This window comes from Gavialis gangeticus, unplaced genomic scaffold, assembly GCF_001723915.1.
Source record: "Gavialis gangeticus isolate Ggan-Ray unplaced genomic scaffold, GavGan_comp1, whole genome shotgun sequence".
Lineage (NCBI taxonomy): Eukaryota > Metazoa > Chordata > Crocodylia > Gavialidae > Gavialis > Gavialis gangeticus.
Window position 1 is genome coordinate 147,916,070 of NW_017728992.1, and position 25,576 is coordinate 147,941,645.

General features: G+C 42.1%; 1 protein-coding gene across 1 annotated transcript in view; it reads right to left on the bottom strand.

Moving 5' to 3' along the window:
* The window catches only part of CNGB3 (cyclic nucleotide gated channel beta 3), a 67,308-nt gene that overhangs the window by 17,106 nt on the left and 24,626 nt on the right, over positions 1 to 25,576 (bottom strand). Inside the window, exons 7-10 of the mRNA XM_019527887.1 lie at positions 23,010 to 23,132; positions 4,152 to 4,293; positions 2,339 to 2,498; positions 1,374 to 1,471 (exon numbers count right to left, since the gene is read on the bottom strand). Of these exons, the coding sequence (XP_019383432.1) occupies positions 1,374 to 1,471; positions 2,339 to 2,498; positions 4,152 to 4,293; positions 23,010 to 23,132 (523 nt within the window). The remainder of the gene's footprint in view (positions 1 to 1,373; positions 1,472 to 2,338; positions 2,499 to 4,151; positions 4,294 to 23,009; positions 23,133 to 25,576) is intronic.

The window sequence follows — 25,576 nt, forward strand, 5'->3', positions numbered from 1 at the left end:
CTTTTTTTTTTTTTTTTTTTTTTTTGTGGCTTGATGTCATTTTGGCAAGCCTGCTACAGAGGGATGGTATTAATGCATTTATAGGCCTTCCTGCCTACATTACCTTACTACATGCTGGTCATGAGTTAATGTATCCCTGAAATGCTCCTAAGAGTTAGGAACAAATTACTGGTATGCCCATTTCACTGAGAGAAATCTCAGACTCAGGAGGGATAAGTGACTTGTCCAATGTCTCCTAAAAAAATTGGTTCCTAGTCTGTAAATTCAGGGCAGAGAAGACCCTCCCTTCCACTGGCATAGCTAGATCTACTTTGACTGCTCCATAAGGCTTCTGCTACCGTGTCTTTCCAGGATACACTGCACACTGTTCCAGCACAGCCAGTGAAGTGGAGCTGCCAGAGGCCAGGCAGGTGTGCAGGCTGTGTGGTGGTTTCCGTCTGGTAGCTGCTGTGCTAGCAGAAACTCCCCCCACCTCTCAAAGCTGTAGACAAGGACTAAATCTATGTGTTAACTATTACTTAATAATAATACTCTACTGGCAGTAAAAAGGATGGGTCATGTCTCTTCTTGGTGTAAATCTGCAAGCTCCATCTCTTCAGTGGGTACGGGGATGGTTGAGCAACATATTTATACTAGTGACAGATCTTGTCTTATTTTAACTGCTCATTATTACCCTTGGCAAAGGATTTAGTATTAAAACTATCGTGTGTCATTACTTTTTCTTTCTAAACCAAGATATAATGATTTTGCATTTTTGCCCTGGCAAAACATGACATTTCTTACTAATTCTCTGGCAAAGATTCAGTCTTCAGCTATCATCCCTAATTTGCTTGCAGTTTACTAAGTCATTAGGAAGTCCATTCACATAAAGTGGCCAGTGTCTAGAATATCAGGTTCCTGTTGACATTCAGAAAAGATAACAACACTGGCTGGCAAAAATGGGCAAAAGATGATGTAGATCTTACCAAAGTTTTTTTTTTTAGTAGTTTCTAGAGGGGAGGGGAGGAGGGAGGGTCTGACTTAAACACACTCTTCTGCACCCCAAAGGTTAGTTTCCTCAGAAATGACACGCAAACTACACCCTCCTTTGTCACCTCTAAACCTGGTCTCTGATGTCAGCCTAACCATACTGATATAATTACACAGTATTTCATTTAACTTGTTCTTTTTTTTTTTTTTTTTGGCTTCCACTTTGGATGCAGAGACAAGCACTTGGCCCAGTGCACTTGAGCTTCCATAGACTTTGCAGATTTTTGGCCTTATTTTGCCTTTTTATGTTTAATTAATAACATGTCTCTTGTAACAAATGTAACACTAGATTTGGTATCTCACAAGTACAGCATTTTGCGTCATTCTCCTTTAAAAGTACTTGCTTTGAATAAGTCCACTTTATTGACAATGGCAAAGTTCACATCAATAGCAATGGCTAGCTGCATTTTGGCTGGCATCTGCTCCAGTAATTCTGATTCATCTGCAAGAGAAAAAGTCCCAAATACCTAATTACAAAGGGTAAGTACAAATAAAAATGGAGAAGGAGGTAGGTACAATCTACAGCTAGGTAGATTGTGTACCCTTATATCAGGGCTGTCCAGTTGGTGGTTCACAGACCACATGCAGCATGCAAAGGATTAAATTGTGGTCTCCAGGTTCTCACCTGCCCACCACTCCCTGAGTTGGTCCCACTGCAATAGCAGCTGGAGCCTCCAGTCTTCCCCCACATCTTCCAGCTGCCACTTCTTGCCTCAACCTCAGGCAGTGGGGCAGTGTGCCATAGCATGGGGAGCTGAGGAGGATCCAGGCCATGTGCAAGAGTGGGGGAAATACTGTGCCCCTCACAGGGCTGTAGTGGGGGTATGCCAAGTGCAGGAGTGGGGGGGGATACCAGCATGGAGCAGTGTGGGGAGGAGCATCTAATCAGTGTACAGTGCACAGTCCAGTGGCCCATGGCTGACCTGGTGCAGCCCCCACTGGCACGGTCCCTGGGGACTTAAAATTTGACAGACCTTTATTATATATATAACATAGTGAGAGAATATAATAGATTAACTCTCTAATACATATTTTGTAAGAGGGAATGCACTTTTCCACAAAAAAATTGCCTTAAATTATACATCATTTCCAGAATACTAGCCAGATGTATTAAACACACATATGTCAAGCAGCACATTGAATTGGGTTTTGAAGTGAATTAAATATCCTGTCTTCCCCTTTCCTTTCCTCCCCCACACTGTTCAGAAGAAAACAAATAAAACTATATGTACCTTAGATCTATATAGAAAATTTCAATTGTGAGTCATCACTGTGTGATTGGAGGTGAGAGGTTTAAGAGTCATCTTACCCAGCATTCCCTGAGAGTCCCACGTATATTCATACCAGTTTCGCACACGATTCTGAACCATTTTTGGAATGGTATAGGTGTTCATGTAGGAGACCGTGTTGTCCATGCACGAACGATAGTAGTTGTGCCCTGCTGTGGCTGCACCAATTACATCCCGCATCTGCAAATATCAGTTGTTACTACACAGCACATTTGAGTGGAAATAATCTCAGTTGTAATCCCTTGCTGTTACCATGAAAAATAAGTAAAATGTTTGTTTACAAATGATTAATTAGAAATCAAGCTATATTAAATAGTTCATTTTATCTGTTTTTTTAAAAAGAGAAAGTAAGTGTTTGCTGGTTGTTTCCTGTATCATAACTGCCTTGGAATCCTGCTGCTAATTTTTTATATAGGTACAATAATAGTTACAATCTTCAACACACTTTTCTCTCATGTTGCCAAGTTAGCATGAAAAATAGTTACCTTATTTGTTATTTCTAAGTAAGATATTTTGGATAGAAGCAAATATTTTTAAATAAAGATACTCCTTTAAAATTTACTAATAAAGCCCTTCTTTGAACAACAGCAAATCAGCAGTGAAGGTGAAATGCATTAAGTTCTAGTAGCACTGTCAGCTGATACTTCTAAAGTTAAGAGTCTTTTAATGTTTCTTCTGGTAATTGTGTTTGAATTGCTCATAAAGATCCAGTCTGAACTGGAAGCTGATCTTAAAAGTCTGAGCACAGGAATGCAAAGTTCAATAAAAAGCCATTAAAAAAAATAAATAAATAAATATATATATATATATGTGTAATATTAGCACATTCTCTTGTTCTACAACTACAGCTACATCATTAGTAGAATATCCTGAAATGTTGATGACCAATGGGTGTTGTGATCGTGTGCCAAATTCTGTTCTCATTCACTGCAAATTGAAAGTAACTCTACTGAGCTCAGTAGACACTGATGTGGATTTACAGAAATAAAAGAAAGCAGAGCTTGCCCAGTAATTTAAACCCTTTTTACAACATAGACATTATCTATGGACTGTTGTTAACATATTCATGAATCTCTATTGAGGCTTTGATCCTATGATTGACACTGCACTGGTGTGGAAGTCCATTTTGCATGAAGTCTGCTGTTCACTTGGGATTTAATAAGGGACTTAGATTAGATCAGAAAAAAGATTAGGCTTGCAGATTGTAAACTCAGAGGTTACATTGGCTAGCTAGATTGTCTTCAAAGCTGCTTTATCATCCTGCCAAATAATGTCCAGTGTGTTACATGTAAATAAAAACATTAATGCAGATAATATCTATAATTAAATGCAAAACCAGATGTTAAAATTGTAGTTTAACCATGTGGGTGAACTAACAAATAATGCTCTCCCAGGCTAGGTGGTTCACAAAGGCATTTCATATAAAATGGTTTAAACAATTCATGTGTTCTCATCTTGCAATCTGATCCGTAGAAGCTGACCTCTATATTGAGTTTAATCAGCCTGAATCCAACTGTGGGACTGGAACCAGGACCTGGAAGATTGGGATTTTACTGTGAATTATTAAGGGAGGCAGATGATGTAACTGGTGTACATAAATATAATGTTAGGAAAAAATAAGACTGAAAAGAAGGCAGCAATTCTGAATGGACTTTTCAGTCTCTCTGTAATCCAGAGTTTTCTAGATCTAATATTCAAGATGTATATGAATGAGACTTAAAGTAATAGAATTGGAAGGGAACTCAAGGCCACTGAGTCTAACCCTCTACACATCATCATTCAATAGGAATGATTTATACTAATGAAAATCTAGCAATTAATTTCTTTGTTTACCTGACCAATTAAGCTGGAGAACACAAAGACACCCAAGAAATAATTCAGCAGTTGAAAGATTATCTCAAACAGGTTTTGTGGTTCTGGAAGGCCACCAATGGTAATTAAACTGCGAATTGCCCAGTAGTAACACTTCAGGTACCTGTGGATACAGATAGCATACATTTTTTTTTTATTGATTTCAATGGAACAACCTACATGCTCAAGAAAGCATGCATTTTGAAGTCTTAATCTGAAACCTGTCAGTCAATCTGTATTCCATCCATTTCCTCCTTTCTATACTTAGCTTATAGAATCTTTAGGCCAAGAAATTTTTCCCTCTGTATTGTTTTAGCATGCTAGCATCTTAATTTATGACTGGAGTTCTTAGTCACTACATTACTACTAAACAGGAGATCAGATTCGATTATAATTGAGTTAAACTAAAATCAGATTGATACTAGAATTTAGCTGTGGCACCAGTGCTACCTCCCTTTCTTTGCCAAAGATGCCATGGAAGAACATTAACCCAGTTCCAAATTTCATTTGAAACATGGTATGGTGTCCCACTACCACCCACTTGCATAAATTAGGTTTTTTCAAACAAGTTTGTAATGTTAGTGAAAAACTGTATTGCTTTTTCCTTTTATGATTTAACCTTTTAGTAAGAAATTGAAGCTTTAAAAATAATTTAAAACAACTAGTTTATATTTATAACCCAGTCTTCTGACTCTCTAAACAAACTATGTTTAACTTTCCTAAGCTTATTAAGAAATGAAGTCCATTTTCCCCAACTGAACAATAAAGCCTTCAGTTTTACATATGACCTCAGCTCAGCTTCATGAACAAGCAAGGCTTTTTACATTTAATAAAATGTATTCCATTTAGAAAGAAATTTAATTAGCAAAACATAATTTCTCAGATCTCTCTCCTGAAAACAGCTTTGGTATATGTCTTAATGTCTGCTTTGAATCCTGAAAGAAGGTGATCTTTTTGCAGACTTGGGAACTAAATTTTAACTTACTAATACCAAATATATCCAGTCCTTGGAGAGGTAGTGTCATTGATATACTATAGAGTACAACTTGAGCTTTATGAAAGGGCAGTTTTGTATAAGTATAGTGAAACCTGCATTAAAGGTAATCTCTTATAAGGAATTGTCTATTTGAAACTACTTTAAAGTGTTCCCAAAGCTTTTAATACACTTTTAATTGACCTTTCAGTTAAACACCAGCATCTACTAAGCAACTGATTTTTGCCAGTCAATTGGTCACTTTAGACTGGTTTTACTATAATGAAATTTAGTATTGAGCATTTTTACCACAATTATCTACATGTAGCTAGAATCATCTTTCTTCTTTCTTTCTTTCTTTTTTTTCCTTAAAAAAACCCAAAACATTGCCTATATAGTCTCTTTCCTCTTGTTGTGGCGTGAGCAGTTAATTAAATTAAACCTCTTTATTATTTGCACAGTTTCATAAGGTCACCATTTAGCCCCCTTTCAGCAAAGTTAGAGGAACTGGTGGCTCGTCTCACAGTTCTGTGAGGTATGCCCCTTGTAAAAAACATTATGTTCATGTTTTACAAGCATCACAGTCGTACAGGTAACATAATGTCCCTAAACTATATGCAAATGTAGCTCCACATGAAGTGTATTAGTTAATGCTTAAGATGTCCCAAAACAGTAAAGTAATGAGTGACCTGAGTACCAGCCCTGAGTGTCAGGGTCCCTAATAGGTAGTGCACCCAGAACTAATTGCCCAGTTAGCTAGCCCTGCCAGAGACTCTAACTGGCAGCCCCCACCAGGCTGACACTAGCCACTGTTCAGGCCTCCTGATCAGTTCCTGTGGATAGCAACCTCCCCATTTATGTCCACCTGCGGCAGGAGAGTCCACTTCCCCATTCAAGTTCACCTATGGCCATCTAAGTGTTGTACCTGAAGGTCTGCTGTGGTAAGTCTCCCTGCAGCCTATGCTCTTGGTTTTCTGACCCTGTCCAGCTCTGCTTATTGACTGTGGCTGTTTAAAGATTCTCCTTGACTTTGGGAACTTGGTCTCTGACTCCAGATCCCTGATTTGGCCTGTGGCTTGGATTCTGCCCCTCAGTTTCCCCCCTCAGATTTGGTAACTTAGTCTCTGAATCTAGAATCCTGACTTGGCTTATAACTTGACTCTACTCCTGGAATTCTCCCTCGGTTCAGGTACCTTGTATTTGGACTCTAGTTCCTGGTATCTCTGGTGCCCTAACCATTAGGATGAACAACTTACAACCCAGGCCTTACACTGGGTGCTCACTTAGAGGGGCTACGAGGACTGCTGTTGCAGCCAGCCCAGTTGCCACAGCCAGCCCTGCCCTTGTCACCCAGGTTGCAGAACCTGGCTGTTATGCCTCTGTTTCAAACTCACTGAACATATTGGGAATGTCATACTTATTTTAAAGTGTAGCTTTAAGAATGTAGGTGTAAGAAAGAAAGCACTGCTACTTTTGGACTAGCAACGTTGAGAAATTAGCAAAGAAAACATAACACAGTAGACCAGTGGCATTCAGCATGATAGAGAATGTAATGCTACTTCTTGGCTAGGCCCATGGGCCTTTGTACAGTGCAGAGAATTCAGTGTTAATGGTAGAGGGAGCCCCAGGAGCATCAGGGATTGGTCTCCATGCTGTGTGCATACACACTTAAGAGTTAGTGTCCATCCATCAGTGACGGTATACTTAAAGCAGTGTGCATATTTTAGTGATTTTTATTTTTTTTACTTCAAAGGAGACTTTTCACAAGGGTGAGTCATCTGGGCTAGGGACAGATATTCAAAAAGCCTGAGCCTGAATTAATTCAATCTTTTCAGATTAGTCTAACCTGCCTAGATTGAATCAGTTGGCAACCATACAGAAATTCCTTCTGGACTGAAGAAATGCAGGCACATACCTGCAGTGGTTCAAGCTAGAAGCCGGAGTGGGGGTGGTGCTACAGCAGCCCTCCCTTCCCTTTCATGGTGCTGAGCTGAGAGGGGGCATGGCCAGGACCTGGCAGGACGCTCTGATTAGGGAGGGGTGTAAACTCCCACCCTGCCTGCACCATCCCAGGCTTTTGCCTGCTCTCTGCTCAAGGGGCGAGAGTGTTGCAAGCCCCCAGCCCCTGGCTAGCACTCTGAGGCAAAGGGGGGGTTGTGCAGTGCATGCACCTGTTGAAGATACTGAGCTTTTCAATCTTCATACTGTCTGCAAATCTGACAAGTGAGGGAGTGGTGCAGGGAGCTGATAACACAGCTTTTATCAGCCCATCAACAAAACAAAGCCTCTGTCATTAGTTTAAGCTCTTCTTAAACAGCTTTTTCCAAGGAAGGAATGGTGGGACATTACCAGCTGCCCTGTAGATTAGCTCCAAAAAGCCCTAAATGCACACTGTTCTGTCTGCCTGTACCAATTAAATTGGAGACACTCACATAGAGACACCTCTCAGTATTAGCTAGCATACCACATGCTTAGGGTCTGTGGGGCTGGGGTCTGTGCTGTGGGAGCTAGGATGGAGGGAGGGGAGGATCCCTGCTTAAGCTTTGAGCAGTGAGGGGGGCAGGGGGAAGCCAGGTAGACCTTACTGTACCTGCAGTCTCTGCCAGAGCTCCAGCTATGGAGCAGAGGGGTGGGGCCATCCCTGTTCTCTGGAGCAGAGAGCCCAGCCCGGCACAGCTCAGCATAGCACAGCCCAGGGCTGCAAAGCATCTGGCATGCTGGGGGGGTTTTGGTTTAACTTACACCAAGAAGGGGTCTGGGACAGACATTGCACAAACTAGTTTGACCCAAATCAGTTAAGTCTGATTTTACATTCAACCAGGTTTACCTTAAACCAGTTTCAGCCATTTTGAAACTGGTTTATGTGCACTGAACTTATGTTTTGTTACAGGTTTAAACCAGTTTCTGATCACTCAGATTGGTTTATGTGTAATGTCTGTTCCTAGCCGTGGTGCTTACTATCTTTCAGATACAGGTTTTATATGTTTCCCTTTCCCTTAATTTATTGTTTTTTCTTTAATCTGAAATCAGAGTTGCATAACTAAAACATAGACAGTTCTTTGTGTAAAAAATGAAGAAATGTAATTGTTAAAAGAAAACAAAAAGAGCTAGAAGAAAGAGTTTCCAAATTCAATGGTATTAGTAGATCTGCTTTCTACCAGCTAGTATATCTGGAAATCATCATTGTTGGCCATACAGCAACTGGATAACTCTAAAATTACTGTTAAAACAAACAACAAAGTAGAGAAAAGAGTGGCATTTTCCCTCTACATAATGTAGACAGTATGTTTAGCCCTCAGGCAATCCAATCATCAGATTATTCCCTGAAGTAATTATAGACACATAAACATTCATAAACATTGCAAGTAAAATGTCCGATAACTCTGCCAGTGGAAATATTTCTTTTTCATAAAAGTTCATTTCAGAATACACTAAACTGGCTTACATGGATTTGGTTAAAATAGTTAAAACTTTGATTTGTGTGAAGAACTTCATATAATGCACAAAGTGCATGTAGTTTTCACGTTTTAAAGTGGTACTTTTGTATCTGTTTCAGTCCAGTAAGGCATAAAACTTAGTTCATTGGACTCTTCCCAGAATACATTTGGGACAGACCAAGGAGAGCTTGAAGTCATTTGTGTGACCCTAGCATTCAAATGACTTAGCTCCTGAAGGTTCTTCCCCTAAAACACCATGTTAGTGAACAATAGCTCGCTCACCTCAAAGACTGAGGCAGCCACTACACAGCTTCTATTCAAATAAAGAATGAAGTAGCTACCCCATTAATGCAAAGTTCTCAGACTGAACCCCCACCCCTCGCCCCTGCAAAATAGCTGTTTTGGCATGTCTTTAGTTGTTAATAGACAGTGGAGCAAAAATATTGGAGTCATAAGACCCACAGTTGCAATTATAAATTATAATTATCCTATTATAAGCAGGACTTAAGGCAATTCATGACAGGATTAAAAATGAGTGGTGAGAGGTAGTTAGCCATACTAGTCTGAAGCCAGGCAGAAGGCAAGGTAGAGATGAATTTTATAGGCTAAAAATGGTCATATTTGACAAAACAGACTGAACAGTGTAATGGGTACCAGCTGGCATGGTAACTAACCTGAATTTAAATATGCAAGTTAGATCATCCACAAGCAACTGTTTCAGGTTAACATGGTTTTTCTTGGTCTTGATTTAGCCCAAGACTAAGTAAAGGAACAAAATAAAAGGAACAAAAGTTTGTGCCCTGGCGCAACTGTTTGTAGATGGCCTGCCTAAACATATTAGTTCATTCAAGTTACTGTATTTAGTCAAATATAAGATGACTGGCTACTTCTACACAAGTGGTGGACTGCTCAGTTGTTACTGTCCATTTATTTAGTACTTCCATGAGCAAATACTAAATGACCACACAGTAACCAACATTACTGCACAGTACCATCGCCGCATGTTTTTTTAACGCTACTGCGCAGTAGCAACAAGCTATATGTCTGTAATTACTTCAGGGAATAATCTGATGATGCCAGCCACTAACCCTGTGGTGATGATTCTGCACAATAGTAACGAGCTACTGTGAAGCTACTGTGAAGTAGCTCTTTACTATTGCGCAGAATGGTCACCACAGGGTTAGTGGCTGACAACGCTACTGCGCAGTAGCAACAAGCTACCGCATAGTAGCATCTCATGTAGACACGCCTTCTGACTATAACTTATCCCTCCAATCATTAGATTCTATATATGGAAAATGTATAAATTTGTTATAATTTTCCATCTATAGAATCTAATCATTGGACATTTGCCTTGAATTTGTCCTCCTCTGCAGCTCGAGAAATAAATCTAGGGGGATCATGTGTCCCCTTTGCCCTCTGCCCTGCCCCAGCTTCTCCCTGGAGCCCCTTCCCCTTTTCCTGTCAGACCCTACTCTCCTTGAATACATGTAAGTAAGAAGCAAATTTGAAAACACTGAACTTGAAATAAACATACCCGTAGTAATTTGCATATAGGAAAATTCCTACAGGTACCCATAGACTTAGTTAATCCAGTATTAATGCATTTTACCTTTCTGAAGCTGCTGCAAGTTTTATCCCAGGTGCTGCATACACACACTTTTAAGCAGCATGTTTGTACCTATTTATATATAGTACAAACCATGTATGATATTAGTACAAAGGCCAGAAGGCTCATGATTTACCATATAGTTCACTGGGCTGTGCCCTAGCAGAGTCAACAGCATTTCAAGGCATGGTGATCTCACAGCTCATCACTGCTCAGTATGTAACTGGATGTCCCTTGCTCATGACTGGAACTAGATTATTATAGTCATGAGTCCTGGGATCCTCCAAACATTTATATGCAGATGAGATGCAGGGTAACCTGGTCCACATCTACGTCATGGAGGGTGGGGCCAGACTAATCATATGTGACAGACTTAGAGGGGTGACAGAGAGATTCTGGCTGAACTGTTTGGGCCTGTGTTTAGTGATGTTCGCCAGACATATAAGGGATCATTAGAAATGGGAAAGAAAGGTGCAGCTCAGCTGTTGGGATGAAGTGGAAGTTGAAATGTGTAAATGGGCTGCACTAACCTAGCTTTGAGGTAGGTTCCCATCAGTAGATTTCTTCTCATCCTACAAGCCAAGATCAGGATTATGACTTGGTCTGGCTGGAAGGCTTAGGAGGGATCAGTGGTAGCTGAAGCAGCAGTGGCAGTGATGGCAGCAGCAATGTTTGGAATGGCGGCAAGGAAAGAGACAGGACAGACTGTACTTTGTGGAGGACTGTGGATGAGAGTTGGGAGAAGGAAGCAGTTCTATGTGAGCATTTTCACAAGGCAGAGCTTTTGTTTTGGTGTTTCAAAGCTAGAGGTGATCTACTAGATCTCAGCAGGCTGAAACTGAGGGGACAGTGAAAGTTTGGGTGCTTGATATAAATTGTCTAATTCATATGATGAGCAACTTGGACTGGAAAGTAATGTTTAGGGATGACACAGCATACTGAAAATTCTGGGAGATCTACAAGGAATATCAGGAAGACCCTGTCCTGGCACAATTTGATTCTGGGGCTGTTGAGGATACCCAGAAAAGAATAGTCACAATTAAGATGTATATGGACTTTATTGAAGAGGAGAATATAAGATTTTGGTTATCAAGGCACTGTGAGAGAGTGGAGAATGTGGAAAAGGTCCAAAACCCAGACAAGGTATGGACCAGGTCCTGGAGAGCCCAGATATTATTTCTGGAAGACTCAGAGGGGCAGGTGGGGTATGGCACCTACCTCCAGGTAGCCTTAGCCCCACAAAGGACTGGTGATTTACTATGGGCAACCAAAATTATGTTTGAGGTACAAGGAAGAGGGGTATTTATTAGTGGCCTGCCCATACAAGATTTGCATGGCATGCAGAGAGAAGGGTCACGGGATGTGACAGTATAAGCAGGAATGGAAGTGTAATTTGTGCAGAAATTTGGGTAATCTGTACCAAACAAACCCAGCCCAAAGTCCTACCCCAGATCTTTTTCAAATACAATCAAAAGAAGAAAAGCTGGAGAGAGTACATCAGGGGAAAGTGGATAGGGAGCAGGGATGGACCTCAGGGGGCACAGATGAGAGAAGAGGAAGCATACTGAGGCAGGAGAAAAGAACAGGCCAGAGGGGGATGGAGAGATGGGGTCCACAGAGGAGGAACATGACCCACAGCTGCAACTGTGTTAGTTAACAGGAGATAATTGGGGGAAGAGTGATACAGATGATTAGGGAGAAGGGTGGGGAAAGGTTTAGAATACTGAACTTTTACACACCAGCAGAGCAAGAGGCCTACTGCACCTTCTTAGAGGAACTGACAATCTTCCTACTGAGAGCACTGCCCCTAATACTGGTTGGAGATTTTCATTGTATATTGGAGGAAGGGGATAGGATGGGGAGTGATACCTCAGGATGAAATAAGTCTTCATGGATACTGACAAGGATGTTAGCAGAGCATAAACTACAGGATACCCAAAAGGCAATGCCTGGAGTTGAGAGTAGGTCTATTAGAGTGGATGCTCATTTTGGGGTATGTAGACTGGAAAGTCTAAGTTGCAGAGAGAATACCAGTCTTCTTCTTGGACAAATACTACTGAGGATAGTTTTGGAAATGGGAGAGCAAGGAACACAAGGTAGAGGGCAGTGGAAGTTAAATAGAAGACTATTGGATGACAAATAAGTGTGCAGATGGTATAGGAGCCACTATGTAGAATGGGAAGTAATGAAAAGAATGTATGCAAGTCAAGTGAGATGGTGGGAAGAATGAGAGCCTTTTTTCAGAATGTGGAGAAAAGAGGGGCCTGGGGAAAGTGGAAGAGGTTTATGAGATTGCAGTGGAGTCTGCAGCATCTCCTACAACTGGCAGAGAAGAGATTCCTGGTAGTGGAGGAAATGAGACATGAAGAACCTGTTGAAGGTGTGGCTTAGAGAGAAAGGACAGAAAAACATCTTCTGTGAGATGGCTGCCTGTGTGGAGGAAGGAAAAGATCCCTTTTACTTTGCCCAAAGGCAAGGGGAAAAAAGCATTATGGCAGAGTGGGAAAAGAGGAGAATGCAGCTAGCAAAGAGAGAAGTGTGTTTTAGCAAAGACAGAAGCAGCAAAGGTGTTTTACTAAAATTTATACTTCAGGAAAGTGTTGCATCAGGGAGCCCTTGACTCCTGTTTGGTGGGATTAAAGGCAAGCTTGAAAGAAAGTGAGAGGCATCAGCTGGAGAAGGCATGACAACTGAAAGAGGGAAACTGTAGGAGGCACCCCAGACCTTCAAGACAGGAAAGGCCCTGGGGAATGAAGGGCTCCCAGCCAAATTTTACTAGACTTTTTTGGGACATAGTAAACTCAGACCTGTTAGCAGTGTTTCAGGAGTGTCTGGACAGGGAGCAGGTGGAGGCAGGTATGGGCCCAGGAATAACAACACTATTGTACAAGAAAGGAGAGCAGGAAAAGTTGGAGGACTGGAGGCCAATCACCTTATTGAACCTAGATTCTAAGATAATAGACAAGGTGTTTAATGAATAGATTTTAAAAAGTCATGGGAAATGTGGTCCACAATGCCCAAGCTTCTGCAGTCCCTGGCAGAATAGTAACTATGATACTGCTACTAAAAAGTGATGTGATTTGGTGTTGTTAAAAACAAGGACTGAATGTGGCATTCGTGAATCTCAATTTAGAAAAAGTATATGAGCATGAATTCCTGTTTGGCATGCTGAACAGGATGGGGGTTTCACCAAAATGTCTAAGCTGGATCAAGATTTTATACAAAGAAGTAGAGTGTAGGGTAGGAGTGAATGGTCATCTAATGGAGGAAGTCAAGGTCAGATTAGGCATGAGATAGGGGTGCCCCCTGCCCCTGCTCCAATTCATCTCTGTAGTGTTGACGCAGAGGATCAGGACAAATCATGTGACCGAGGGCATGTCAATCCACAAAGGAAAGGGCACGCAAGCAAAATGCATATTGTCCATGGATGAGGTTAATATCTTAGCAAGAGACAGCATGTCCCTAAAACAAGTGATAAGCCATACAAATAAATATGAAAAGGCATTGGGGCAGAAACAAACATACAAAAAAGTAAGGTAAGTGTCTGGTGGGTGAGAAGATGGAAGGAACAGGAAAACTGGGGTTACAGGTTAAAATGGACCAAATCAAGATATTGAGAATGTAGGTGGATGTGTGACTGACAGGCGAAGTGGCCAGGGAGAAGGTGAAAGGGAAGGTGAAACAAAAACTGGGGACCTGGTACAACTGCAAACTATTGATGACAGGATAAGTAAATGTAATTAAGGTGGTGGTACTCATAATAACACTGTATGTAGGCATAGCATTCCTCTGTCATGGACCAAGTGTAGAATTCAACAGGAACTGATTTTTTTGGAAAAAGAAAGGGAAAAGGCTTAGGAAAATAACACTGTACGAGGAGAAACTGAACAGAGGATAGGGCATCTCAGATGTATTTTTGCTTGTTTATGCTAGATATGTCAGTCTATGCTGCACAGAAGAGATAAAAGGATCATCAAATCAGTTGGGGTTGTCTGGTACTATGCAGGGATATTAGTGCATAAATATAATATATGTAAAAGGTCACTCTCAACCCTAGGCCTGGATAATGCCTCCAATGAGAAGACTGTAAAATTTGTGAATCTGTATGGCATGCAAACAGTAACCACAACAGAGTTGGTTGATGTGACAGGCTCACGATCACTGCACTGCTGGTGGCATGTTCTGCCTTTCTGGTTATGTTGCACTAGGGTCTACTCGCCTGCCACAACTTGTTGTTGTTGTTACCTTTGGAGGTGTTGTTCAGTGGTCTCCCTAAGATCCCGGGCAGCTGTTGGCATTTTTTCTGTGGGGCTCCTCCTCCCCTACACCTAACCCCTTTCCACTTGGCTGTTATGGATTGGCATCAATAGTGTTCTGACATGATGGTGGTGCCATCCCCTGCTGCACTGAGGCCTAGTAATGTGGCTGCCCTCAGTGGTATGGCTGAGGCCAAGTAAACTAACAAAATCACAACAGAACAATAATCCAACCAAAAAGAGCTCGAATGACACTATGGGCAGGGCAATGATGCCTACTACATCTAGCACCTCCTTTCAGTGTGTGGGACTTCCTGGTTTGGGGTACACCCTTTCCCCATGTGGTTTTGCATCGTGGATGCCCCCTTGTTGGGCCTGTGTCTTGGGCCAGCTACTACCAGGCCACATATTGTAATGTCCTGAGGAGTGTTTTTCCATGCCTATGTGATGCTTGCAACTCTACCAGCTCCCCACCGGGAAGCTTTGGGTCCATGGATGTTCAGTCAGAATGTGCAAGGTTGGGAGGTTCCTCCCCCCAGCGGGTCTCAGCAGTGCCCCCCAGGCTGCCCTTTCCCAGCCCCAGCTGACCTACGTGCTCCTGCAGGGGTTGTCACAGATGCCGGTGAGCTGTGTTGGGTTTGTGCCCCCTTGGCCTGTCAGCTGCCACAATCAGACTGCTGCCTGGTTTGATTCCTAGTGTGGGCCAGGTGATCCAGGGATTCTTGGACTTTCCAGGGTGCTGTGCCCTGGGGAGAGCCACTGGCTTCCTGTCAGTAGTTTGCTAAGTGCCCAGGTCCTCCCTGGACACTTCAGCAGCAAGATGGGCAGGCACTTCCTCTCTGGGCATGCTCACCCTGCAGGGACAGGCTGGCTCCCTTCTGGCTGTGGGGAAAGCATCCAGCTCCGCTGCTTGTGCCCCCTTGTCTCCACCCCTGTGGCTCAGCTCCTGGCTCCTTTTATGCCTGGAGCCTTCAGGTGCCAGACCAACTAGCAGGGCTCCTTCCAGCCGTGTGGTGCCAGCTGATTGCATGCTGGTGCTGCAATGAGTTAGGCATGAGCCTGGCACAGTGGACAATAAAAAATTAAGTCTTAAGTCAGAGAAAAGGAGACTGTATCCCCAGTGGGGAGGGGAAGAAGCACAGATAATTTGGAATGGGATATTTGACAAATGCTTAAAGAAGCAGCACCGGGACTTCGGTTGGCTGATAGCACATCAGACTGTACCAGTGTGGGTGCTCCATTACAGTGTGAATGGAATGGAATGGATTGGAATGGAATCTCCACTACTGTGCAGAACAGCCTAAATAAACGTGTCACAGGGAAGAAAGGATATGGCATGTGATATGTGAGCGTCAGTTTGCCAGAATGGTCTGCAGAAAGGAAGAGAAACTCCTACAGCAGCTGGGTGACAAGAGCCAACTCATGCTAGAAGTGGTTCCATGCTGAGCATGGGCCAGGGCCCAGAGGAAGGGTGAAGGAAGAGTACTGAAAGCTGTAGTGAGATTTCACACAGCATTGTGGAAGACAAGAAACTTACTAGTCTTTCAACAACTGGAACTCTCTGTAGAGGATACCGTGCATTTGGGCTTGAGCAAACTGGGGTGGTAATGCTGGCAGGACACAAGAAAACTATGTAAGGAGCAGGTGATGGATTTATGGAAAAGAGAAGAATGGAGATACCTAGTAGATCTAGAATGAAAAGACGATGAGACCCGAGAGGCAGCAAAGCTATAGTTGCAGCCCAGGGGTTGGCTAGGAAAAGTATGACAGGGACTAAAACAGGACATATATGAGATAAGTGGTGATAGGCATTAACAGACAAGCTTGGAAGGTGACAGGAAATAATACAGTATTAAGAAACAAAAGTGTTCAAGTCCCTGGATTAATGAGAATTTGGAGAAGGAAGGAATCATTGGATAATGTATAAACATCCTGTGTTTTTTGTTAGTCTTATTTGTTGAAGTTTTGGAAACCGATAGAAATATGTTTTAAGCTTTAACGTTTTTTTTTATTTTCCTCTTAGTCGATGTAGCTTTTTGTAATGTAATGTAAGCTGATGGAAGCAGGTTTTTAAGTTTTTAACACTTTCATAAAACAAAAAAGTTTCCCATCAGTATGTTTGCCCAATATGGGCTATGTCTTTTATAGTCATGCTCAGTGTTGGCATACTCACCAAGTACATGCTACTTTTTGGCAGCAGTTTAGTGATAGACAATGTATTTAATGAGGTTTCTTTGTATGCAGATATAAGACAAGGGGCTTGTTGACAAGGGTTTTTTTCTCCCATGCTGACTGAGGAAAAAACCCTAATCTTGTATTTGAGCATATCAGGTAATTAACTATATATCATCCTGTGATACAACCTTGACCAAAAATCTAGTCTAGCTGCACCTCCTGTGTGGATTGTAAATACCACAGTGTAATTCTATTCAAAATTTTTGTAAAGTTATATAGTTAATTAAAGATGTTATGTACATTAGCTGCAGACACTACAGAATATATTTTATATTTAATTGTAATATTTGTTCAGTTAATCTTGGAGCGGGAATTGAGCGTTTTGAGGCAAGGAATTGTATTGTATTTAATTTTTTTTTTGTTCCTGGTATGATAGGTACCCTAACTTCAGTAAGCTCTATTATCATATCATTAACAATTTTGAATAATAAATGCATTTGAGAATTCTTTTTCTGTTTACAAATCATCCACAGAAAGATTGCAAAGCTGAATATCCATACATATTGAATACATTTTGTGTGACTTAGCCATACTGAGAATAGATTGTTAGAGACCAACATTTAATGTTATTCAGCTAATGACTGCACAAAAAGCATTTGACTAGACAAATGCAGGTTGTATAACTGTACTGTCCTGTCAGGAAACTAAAATGGAGTTTGTCAGCTTCCTATAATATATTCATCCACATAATTATTACTCTGAGGGGCCACTGAGAATTTGATGTTGAGGGTACATATAGAGGGAAAATTGATTGATACAGTCAGTTACTGTAGATGATGGCCTTCACTGAAGGCCATAACCAAGAAGATTAGGCAGAGACTAACACAAATGTGATAGTTACTTTGTTGGAGATAAAGACAGTTGGCTGGAAACTGGAGAGAGCATTTTTGATTGGTGGTGGTTTGACTATGGCCCTATATCTTTGAGTTATAAGTTGAAATTTGTTTTTATTATCTAATATACATCTTCAGGAATGCACATATCAGTTAGCTGATTAAGGAAACTGTTGTCTGGATCTATTTGTGTCTGTTCTGAGAGAGAATACCAATACCAAGAGTGCTAATCTTTTTTGACCATCCAGGCAGCCATCACCAGCAATGTTTTATGTACATACCAGGAATAGTACATTAAACATTCAGGGCATTACATTAGAGCTAGCTCATTTGCTTTGGGTCACTGCAATCTGAGACCAGTAAAAATTGTCTTGCATCCAGTATTAGTTGAAATGCTGACTGGTTTCTTGTTTAGCTACCTAAAACAGTCCTGTTTATCTTATCTTCACTCTGTATGTTCTCATCCCATCTAAGAACAATGACATATTTTTTCTTAAAGTAATGGCAATTCTCATTGGGACATGAAAGAAAATGATATAAGAAATGGTACACTTACAACAGCAGGAAACTCATCACTTTATGAGACTGGACTATATACAGGACCCAAAACACTCAAATATATGTGTTAGATAAGAATTAGAAGAATTATGTCACCCATCAAAGTGGAACCACTTCTGCTGTAGAAAATGGCAGACTTTCAGTTTTATATAACAGTATGACGTAAAGAAAAAGGCTCAAGTCCACCAACATCTTACACGTCAAGGATGCTGCTGTTTTTGGCACGTTGCCCCAAAATGTTGCCAGCCCCCGTACTAGAGCATGGCTTCACTTACTGAATCACAGAAATAGTTCTTTTTCCCATCCAAATAAAAACTGTTCTTATCCTGCTTACATTAGGAGATCTTATGATATTACAGCTTGCAATAGTGTGTCTTGTCATGTTTACAGTTAAAAATGGGATTGAAAAAATCTGTCCGCCTAATTTTAAATTCAGCCCTAATTACTACTTTATTTAGGTGTAGACAGATATAATGGGGGATCGCTTAATAAAGGTATCTTTTTCATTCAGCTGCACTTATAAAAAATAAATTTTGCACACCAGGAATAAATAAATATAAGTTGCTGATTACATTATTTCCATTTAGCACTGGATTTATAAAAAAGGCATCTAAGGGTAAGCCAGTAATTTCATCCTTCTGGAGGCTTACCATTTGGTGGTTTTAGAGTGTAACTGTTGTATCAGTGATACGCTACATGTATATTAATGGTTTTATATGTAGTTAAATTAAGGGCACGTCTACTGCATATTGGGACGTGCCGTTAGAACATGATCCACCTTTTTGCTTTTGCTCCATGAGCATTACATGTCAAAAAATGTCACATAACTGGTGTTTAAATGGTGCTAGGCATGCTCAGCATCATGCTTATCAGTACACATAACACTGAAAGCCTGAGACTGATGCTAGGCCTGGTCTGTACATGTGCCTAAAGTAGCTATGTGACATTTTTCTGGCATGCAGCAGGTACAAAACAGAAGCGAGTAGGCACAGAATGGTTTTTGGTGACATCCTCTTTTACTGCCTGGCTCTAGAAATCTACATTTTAAGATTTTACAACAATTGGTGCCTGAAGCTAAGCTACCAAGTCCACATTTAGACAATTTACATATGTAGCCTCTCAAAAGGATGGTAACGGAAGAGCCAAGAGACAGGAAGGGCTGGAGCTCTGGGGCATCAGTACCTGGGAGCTAGCAGGGCACTCTGGCCCTGCAGGGTGGGGAGCTCCTGTGCAAGGTGTCTGCAGATGAGCCAACTGGCACCCATGTTGTCCCAGAGAGCTGTGTGGGAAAAGCCAAGGGGGACTTATAGCTTGTACTGATCTAGTGTAGGGAGAATGTTTGTTATACAGCCACTGTGCTTGTGTTTACGTTGTGATTAGGTTAATTGATTGTGGCTATGGGGTAAGTGTGGAGGCCATGAAGAGGTGCCTGGCAGGACAGTCAGTAACTAGTAGCCTTGCCTGGGGTAGGGTGGCGACTGTTACATTCCCAAAACACAGGACATCCATTGGTGAGGGGTGAAACCACTGGTTCCCCTGGCTAATCAGTGGTGAGGGTTAGGGCCACTGCCTCCTCAGCCAATCAGCAGCGACAGGTGGGTCCCTGGCCCCTTGGTCAATCAGCAGCAAAGTGTGGGACCACCACAAAAAGATTGCTATTCGATCCATGAGCCCCACACTGATGAATAATGGTGTCCTGTGAAATGAGGGAAAGCAAATGCTAGGATCAGCTAGCAAGTTTGTGAGTCTCTGCAGTTCAGCCAGCAGGGAGCCTCGCCTCCTCCCCTTGCATCATGGTCTCACATATCTCACAGCTCTGCCGTTCTCCTCAGACAGTGCAGCCTTGAGAGAACATGGCGCTATAGGTATGAGGCTCAAATACCCCCTCCAGTCTCACTCCAGCCCCACTCCACACTTGGGAGCCAGGGGCACACACTGCACAGGGACCTCACCTCCTCCCTGTCAGCATTCAGCACAGACACTGGGAACCCAGGAATCTGCCCTGACCACATCTGGTCACAGCTGGGCTGAATGGGGTGAGTGGACATTGGATGCCTGTGGTAGTGCAGCCAGCTGCCTGGTGGACCTTCTCTTTCTTCCCAAAGAGACAGACAGGTTTGCCTGTCCCAGAGGAGAAATAATGGCTTAATGAGCTGGCCCAGTTGCTCAGGAGCTTGGAGGCCCTTCTGCTCAAAACTCCCTCTTCCTGCACAACAGGACACCCCAGGGACTCACTGAGCTGCTCTGTGGGTGCAAAGATGGTGACCATAGATTCCTCCCAGTCCCACTGGTGTTCTAGCAGATACAAATGCAATGTTCCACCTGCCGGCTCTCAAAGCCATTACCTTATGCCAAGGTGTTTGTGTGCAGACCACTTGCCTGGTCCTGGCAGCCCAGGCCTACTGGCACAAGCCCAGCCCAGGGTCAGGGAGCTGCTGTGTAGGCACTTGCACTGCAGCCACGGCTCCTCCTTCAGGCAAGGGGGGGACCAGCACCTGGCACCCTCCACCTCCCACCCTGGCTGGCTCAGAACCCTGCTCCTCCTGGCTGTGCACTCCCATACCGCTAGGCACAGCCAATAGAATTGTGAGGACAAATGGTTGACATGCATTTCCACCAATGAACTGAAAATCAGGACTTTTTGCAGTCTGTTCCTCATTCAGGAATCAACAGGGGACAATGGGTTTAAAAACAGGATGGTTCAGTATAAAACCAGACCAATGGCCAACCTAGCCTGGGATGAGGGGCCTAGTAGAGAGCTGGAGGAGCCAGGGAAAGGCCAGGAGAACCAAGGCCACAGTAGAGAGGCTGAAGCCAAGGGAGGCTTAAGCCAAGAGGGTTAAAGCACGCTGAAAGGGGCTGAAGCCCAACAGGGGCCGCATCCAGACTAGGGACAGGGGCCCAGGTGGAAGTGAGCCTTGCCAGGGCCAGGGGCTCGGTAAGCTAGGCAGGTTGTTTAAGCAGACAAGGCCAGTGGACCCAGTACAAGACTTAGAGGAACAAACGTGAGGCATGGTTGCGGCTACTGAGGTGGAAAGAGACTACAAATACTTCATAAGGCAACTGGTGTCCTGTGGCACTAACAGGGCCAGGAGGACCATAACATAGTGTCACAGGAGCAAGGTAGAACTAGACCAGGCTCACTCTGGGGCCCTGGGGGCAGCTTCCTAAACGTTTATAAATAATATGAAGGCATGACAGGGGAGATGGAAAGGGAGGTACCCCAGGGAATTGAAGGGAGGGAGGGACAGGGGCTGAGTGACCACCTGGGGGTGTCATGGCCATCCCTGGGCCCTGATCCTGTCACAAGGAGGTATTAATCTAATGACACAAAGAAATATATTCTAATATGTTTTATATCAGTATATTATTTTAGCTATGATTATATATAATAAACAGAGCCAAATTGAGCCTTTAATCATGCTTGATTGCAGTAAACACTACATTTGCAAACTGCTTTTATCCCCGTAGACAGAAGGTGACACCAAATTCTAAACATAATACTCATTGTCTGTGGGTCGAGTTTGACTGATTGTGAAGGGTCAACCTAGCAGACAATCTTTGCTATTGGTCTTCTGCTCATAAATGTAAAATATTTCCATCCACAAAATATGTGAAGCTCCTCTGCTCTTATCTTCCTTTCTGTTCCAGACAAAAAAAACAAACAAACCAACACAAAAAAACAAAGACCAAGGGACTTCATAAAGCAGTTTGTTAACTATCACTGCACTCAGGATATAGCAGTATGTTTAGGGGGAAATATTACCCAAAATGTCACTGACTGAAAAGCTTCTACTCAAAATTCCATCTTTACTGTTTTTGGCAGAATCCTGGAAGTCCACAGCTCAGATCCTGTAAAGAGGTGCACACATGTTTATCTTAATCCAGATTAGCATTCCCATTGATGACAATGGGATGGCTTTCATTTGCAGTAGTTGGGAAAACTGAAATCCAGCGCCTGCTATGGACCCACTTAGTGGGCTATGGACACTTACAGCTTATTTAGAAATCATCTAATTATTGTTAATAATGAACAATTTAATAAAACCACTTTCCACAGCATCTTCCATCTCCAAAGACTACTTTCTGTGGAGATTTTTTTCATACAGGTCTCTCATCAAAATACTAAACACACACTTAACCTTGTGTAGCTCATGGAGTTTGCCAAAATCACAGGCAAAGGCGCTGCCTGAAAGCTACTAAAGTGGTTCTGAATTTCATTTCTAAAATAAGTAATTAATGGATACTTTTGGGCCTTTCTGGCTTTACATTTATCAGTGCCCTTGAAACAAATTCAAATGTGTTTATGCATCTGTATCTCCAGTATACACCATATGACTTTTGCTATTCTTTCCTTCATCCTAATTAATGGGTATTCCCTGGCATAAATCCCATAGCTGCGGTGAACAGCTCTTGGCAGAGATGCCAGTACCAGCCTTTTCAATAGAGTTTCTTTTTGCCACATGCTTAAGTGTGACCTACATCAAAGATGACAGAAAACAAGTGCAACTTTTTCAGACCAATAGTTGTAGGGTCTACACAGAGTAAAGACATAAGTGTATCTTATATTACACCATAATTCTGCTCACCCAGCCCTTTCAAATGATTATTCTTTTTCCCTGTAGCCCTTCTCCATGTGCATACCTAATCAGCAAGTTTAATTTATGGCCCTTGTTGCTTTCTAAATGTTTAATTAAGTTAGTGGTTAGAGCTGACTCATAAACCCATAAAAACTCAGAGTGGGAAACTAATTATTCACTGCACCTGCCCTCCAAATAATTAGCATAATTCATTACCAACAATTAGCAGCAATAGTGCTAAAAGTTAGCTACCCTAGCAGTTGTAAAAATAAGGACAGATCTCTATCTTGCAAGCAACGCTGGGGAACTGGAGGGAAAAAAGAAAATCAAGAAAGGGCTTTTGCGAAAGCAGGACTTACATATTTCCTTTGCCATCATACACCCATTTGGTGCTGCCAATTCCTTCATAGTCTGAAGCCCAGTAATAAAGGCATGCATTAATGTGCAAGATAAACAGCAGGTATCCAGTTGTTCGAATGACTCTGTAAAGGACAATGCATTCTATCACAGCTGATGTAACTCCTGCTAATGTAGGCTGATTTTATTTTGCCTTATGTAACTCCTACTATATGTCACCACAATACACCACCTTGACCATCTCTCCATTCTTCCTGGTGTCAAATAAATCACCTTTGTAGAATAAATGACACATGGTCACTCCTAACCTAAATTTGTCTTAGGACTTTATAATCCATTGGTTACTTGGCTATGAATATTCATAGAGAATTTGAACTATATTAACAGAACTGTTGGGTACAAATCAATGTGCTTGACAACTTCTGCTCAAGAAGGTTTCAGGGCTGAAGCCATAGGTGTTTCAGGTCAGAAATGTGCTTCACAGACAGAGCTCTCTGAGGAAGTTTGCCAAATGTCAGCTTCTGGGTAAAGCCAGTATTTTTGGTCCCTCACTTTCTTGAGAAAATAGTTCACCCAATTAAAGGAAAACCACAATACCCTCCTTCATCACAGGCCAGCCCTTTGTTCAGAAACTTTTTTACTTAGGTAAGTTATATACCAAACTTGTTAGCAAAGAGGGTCAGTAATTTAGTAGGCATAGCAGCAGATCCAGGCTCTGGCATTTTAGGCTAGATCCTATAAATTAGGTCAGTGCTTCAGGCCTAATCACTATATATGTTGTCAAAGGAAGATTCGTCCTGACGTGGAGCACTCATGATCCTTAAGGAATACATAGGGTGATGTAGGCCCATAAAGGCAGGATCCTGAGAAGTCAGCTGAGCAGGAAGCTGCCTAACTACTGGCTAAGCTAGTCAGGAGTGATATGCAGAGTGAAAGGAACTGGGCTCATCTACACAGTTTTCTAGTCTGTGGAAAACAAAAGAGAAAAGGAGGTGGAGTATCACCAAAAATTCAGTACTTTAGTGGTTAGGACACTGACCTGTGATGTGTAAGTCCTTGCTCTGAATCAGGCAGAACAGGGATATAAACCTGGGTCTCATATCCCAGGGAGTGTAACTGCCAGAGGACAGGCAGACAAAAAGCTCTCATTTCTACAAGCTGCATCTAGCTAAGGCATACTCCAAGTATATGTGCAAGATCAGATCCAACATTCTTATTAAATGGGGGAATATTTAGTCTGAAAATCTGCTTTGGAGCCTGCAGGGCTTTGGCCTGATGTAAGACTCTGAACAGCTTAGCAGGCATGGGGTGACATGAGCACCTAGAGAGCTTTGTGCAGACTGGTGGAAATTAAATGCTACAAGACTTGGGTAGCTACAAGATGAGGTGACAGCTGAGCAGCAATTTTGGAAATGTTAATGGCACCTAACAGTGGATTTAGATGTTTAAATAGGTGGAGAGGTGTCCAAGCATCCTCTAGCTTTTTCTCAGTATGTGACTTTGCGCATATTACTTACCTTCACTGTGCTTCAATTTCCCTATCAAGACTTTCTCACAAGAGGCTTGTGAATCACCAGTATGGAAAGCACTAAATAAGTATTAAATACTATTAACCAACACCTGATCTTGTTAATAAATATGGTTATAGATTTAAAGTACATAGTAAACAGGAAGAAATAGAGAAATATAGGGAAGACAAGGAAGAATTTCTTCAGATAAGATTTATAAGGAATGAGAGGGAGCATTGACACAAAGCTATAGGAAGGTTGCTCAATATTAGGTAGGAACTACAGAGAAGGCAGCTCTTCCAATTCTGAACTGAATTCTGAAATGCTGAGAATTAGACCCATTGATCCAAGACTGTGTTTGAGTCTGAGGGCACATCTACCTGTCACCCTATGGTGACGTAACAATGCGCTACGTCATCATACAGTGCACTATGGCGATGTAGCAATCACATGGGTCTACACGTGATTGGCAGCTATGCTGTGGTAGCAGCACACTCCCCATTTTAGTGCCAGGTGCATGGCTCACTGTGGGCAATTACTGTGCTGTGCTTTAGTACTTCCAGTTAATAGTAAGCCTATTAACCTATGGGCGCCCTGGAACTAGCCAGGGAAGAATTTTCCAGATACATGTATTGCATAGACCAGAGGCAGCCAAACCTGTTAATGCTTTTATCAGCAAACCAGAATTGTATATGACAGAGAGCCACAAGGCACACAATTTTGGAGATGTATATGCCTCAGAGTCACTGATCCATGCCCTAGCTCAAATAATAATTTGTTCTTCTTCTCAAGAACAGAAGAAAATAAAAAATAATAAATGGACTAGCTAATCAACTAGCTAGTGCTAGTGATCAAATACAGAGAACTGGAATACTGCCATAAGCAAAGTTACTTCCTGTAACTTTACTTCCTGTAACTAAGTTACTTCTGTAATTCCCCCATTAAAGAAGCCCATCTTTATTTAGGAGATTTTCTGTAGCTAGTGGTAAACACGCACGAGAGTAACTTTACTCGTACATGCAACCCAACTAAATGGAATAGGATTTCTCATGTAAATAAAG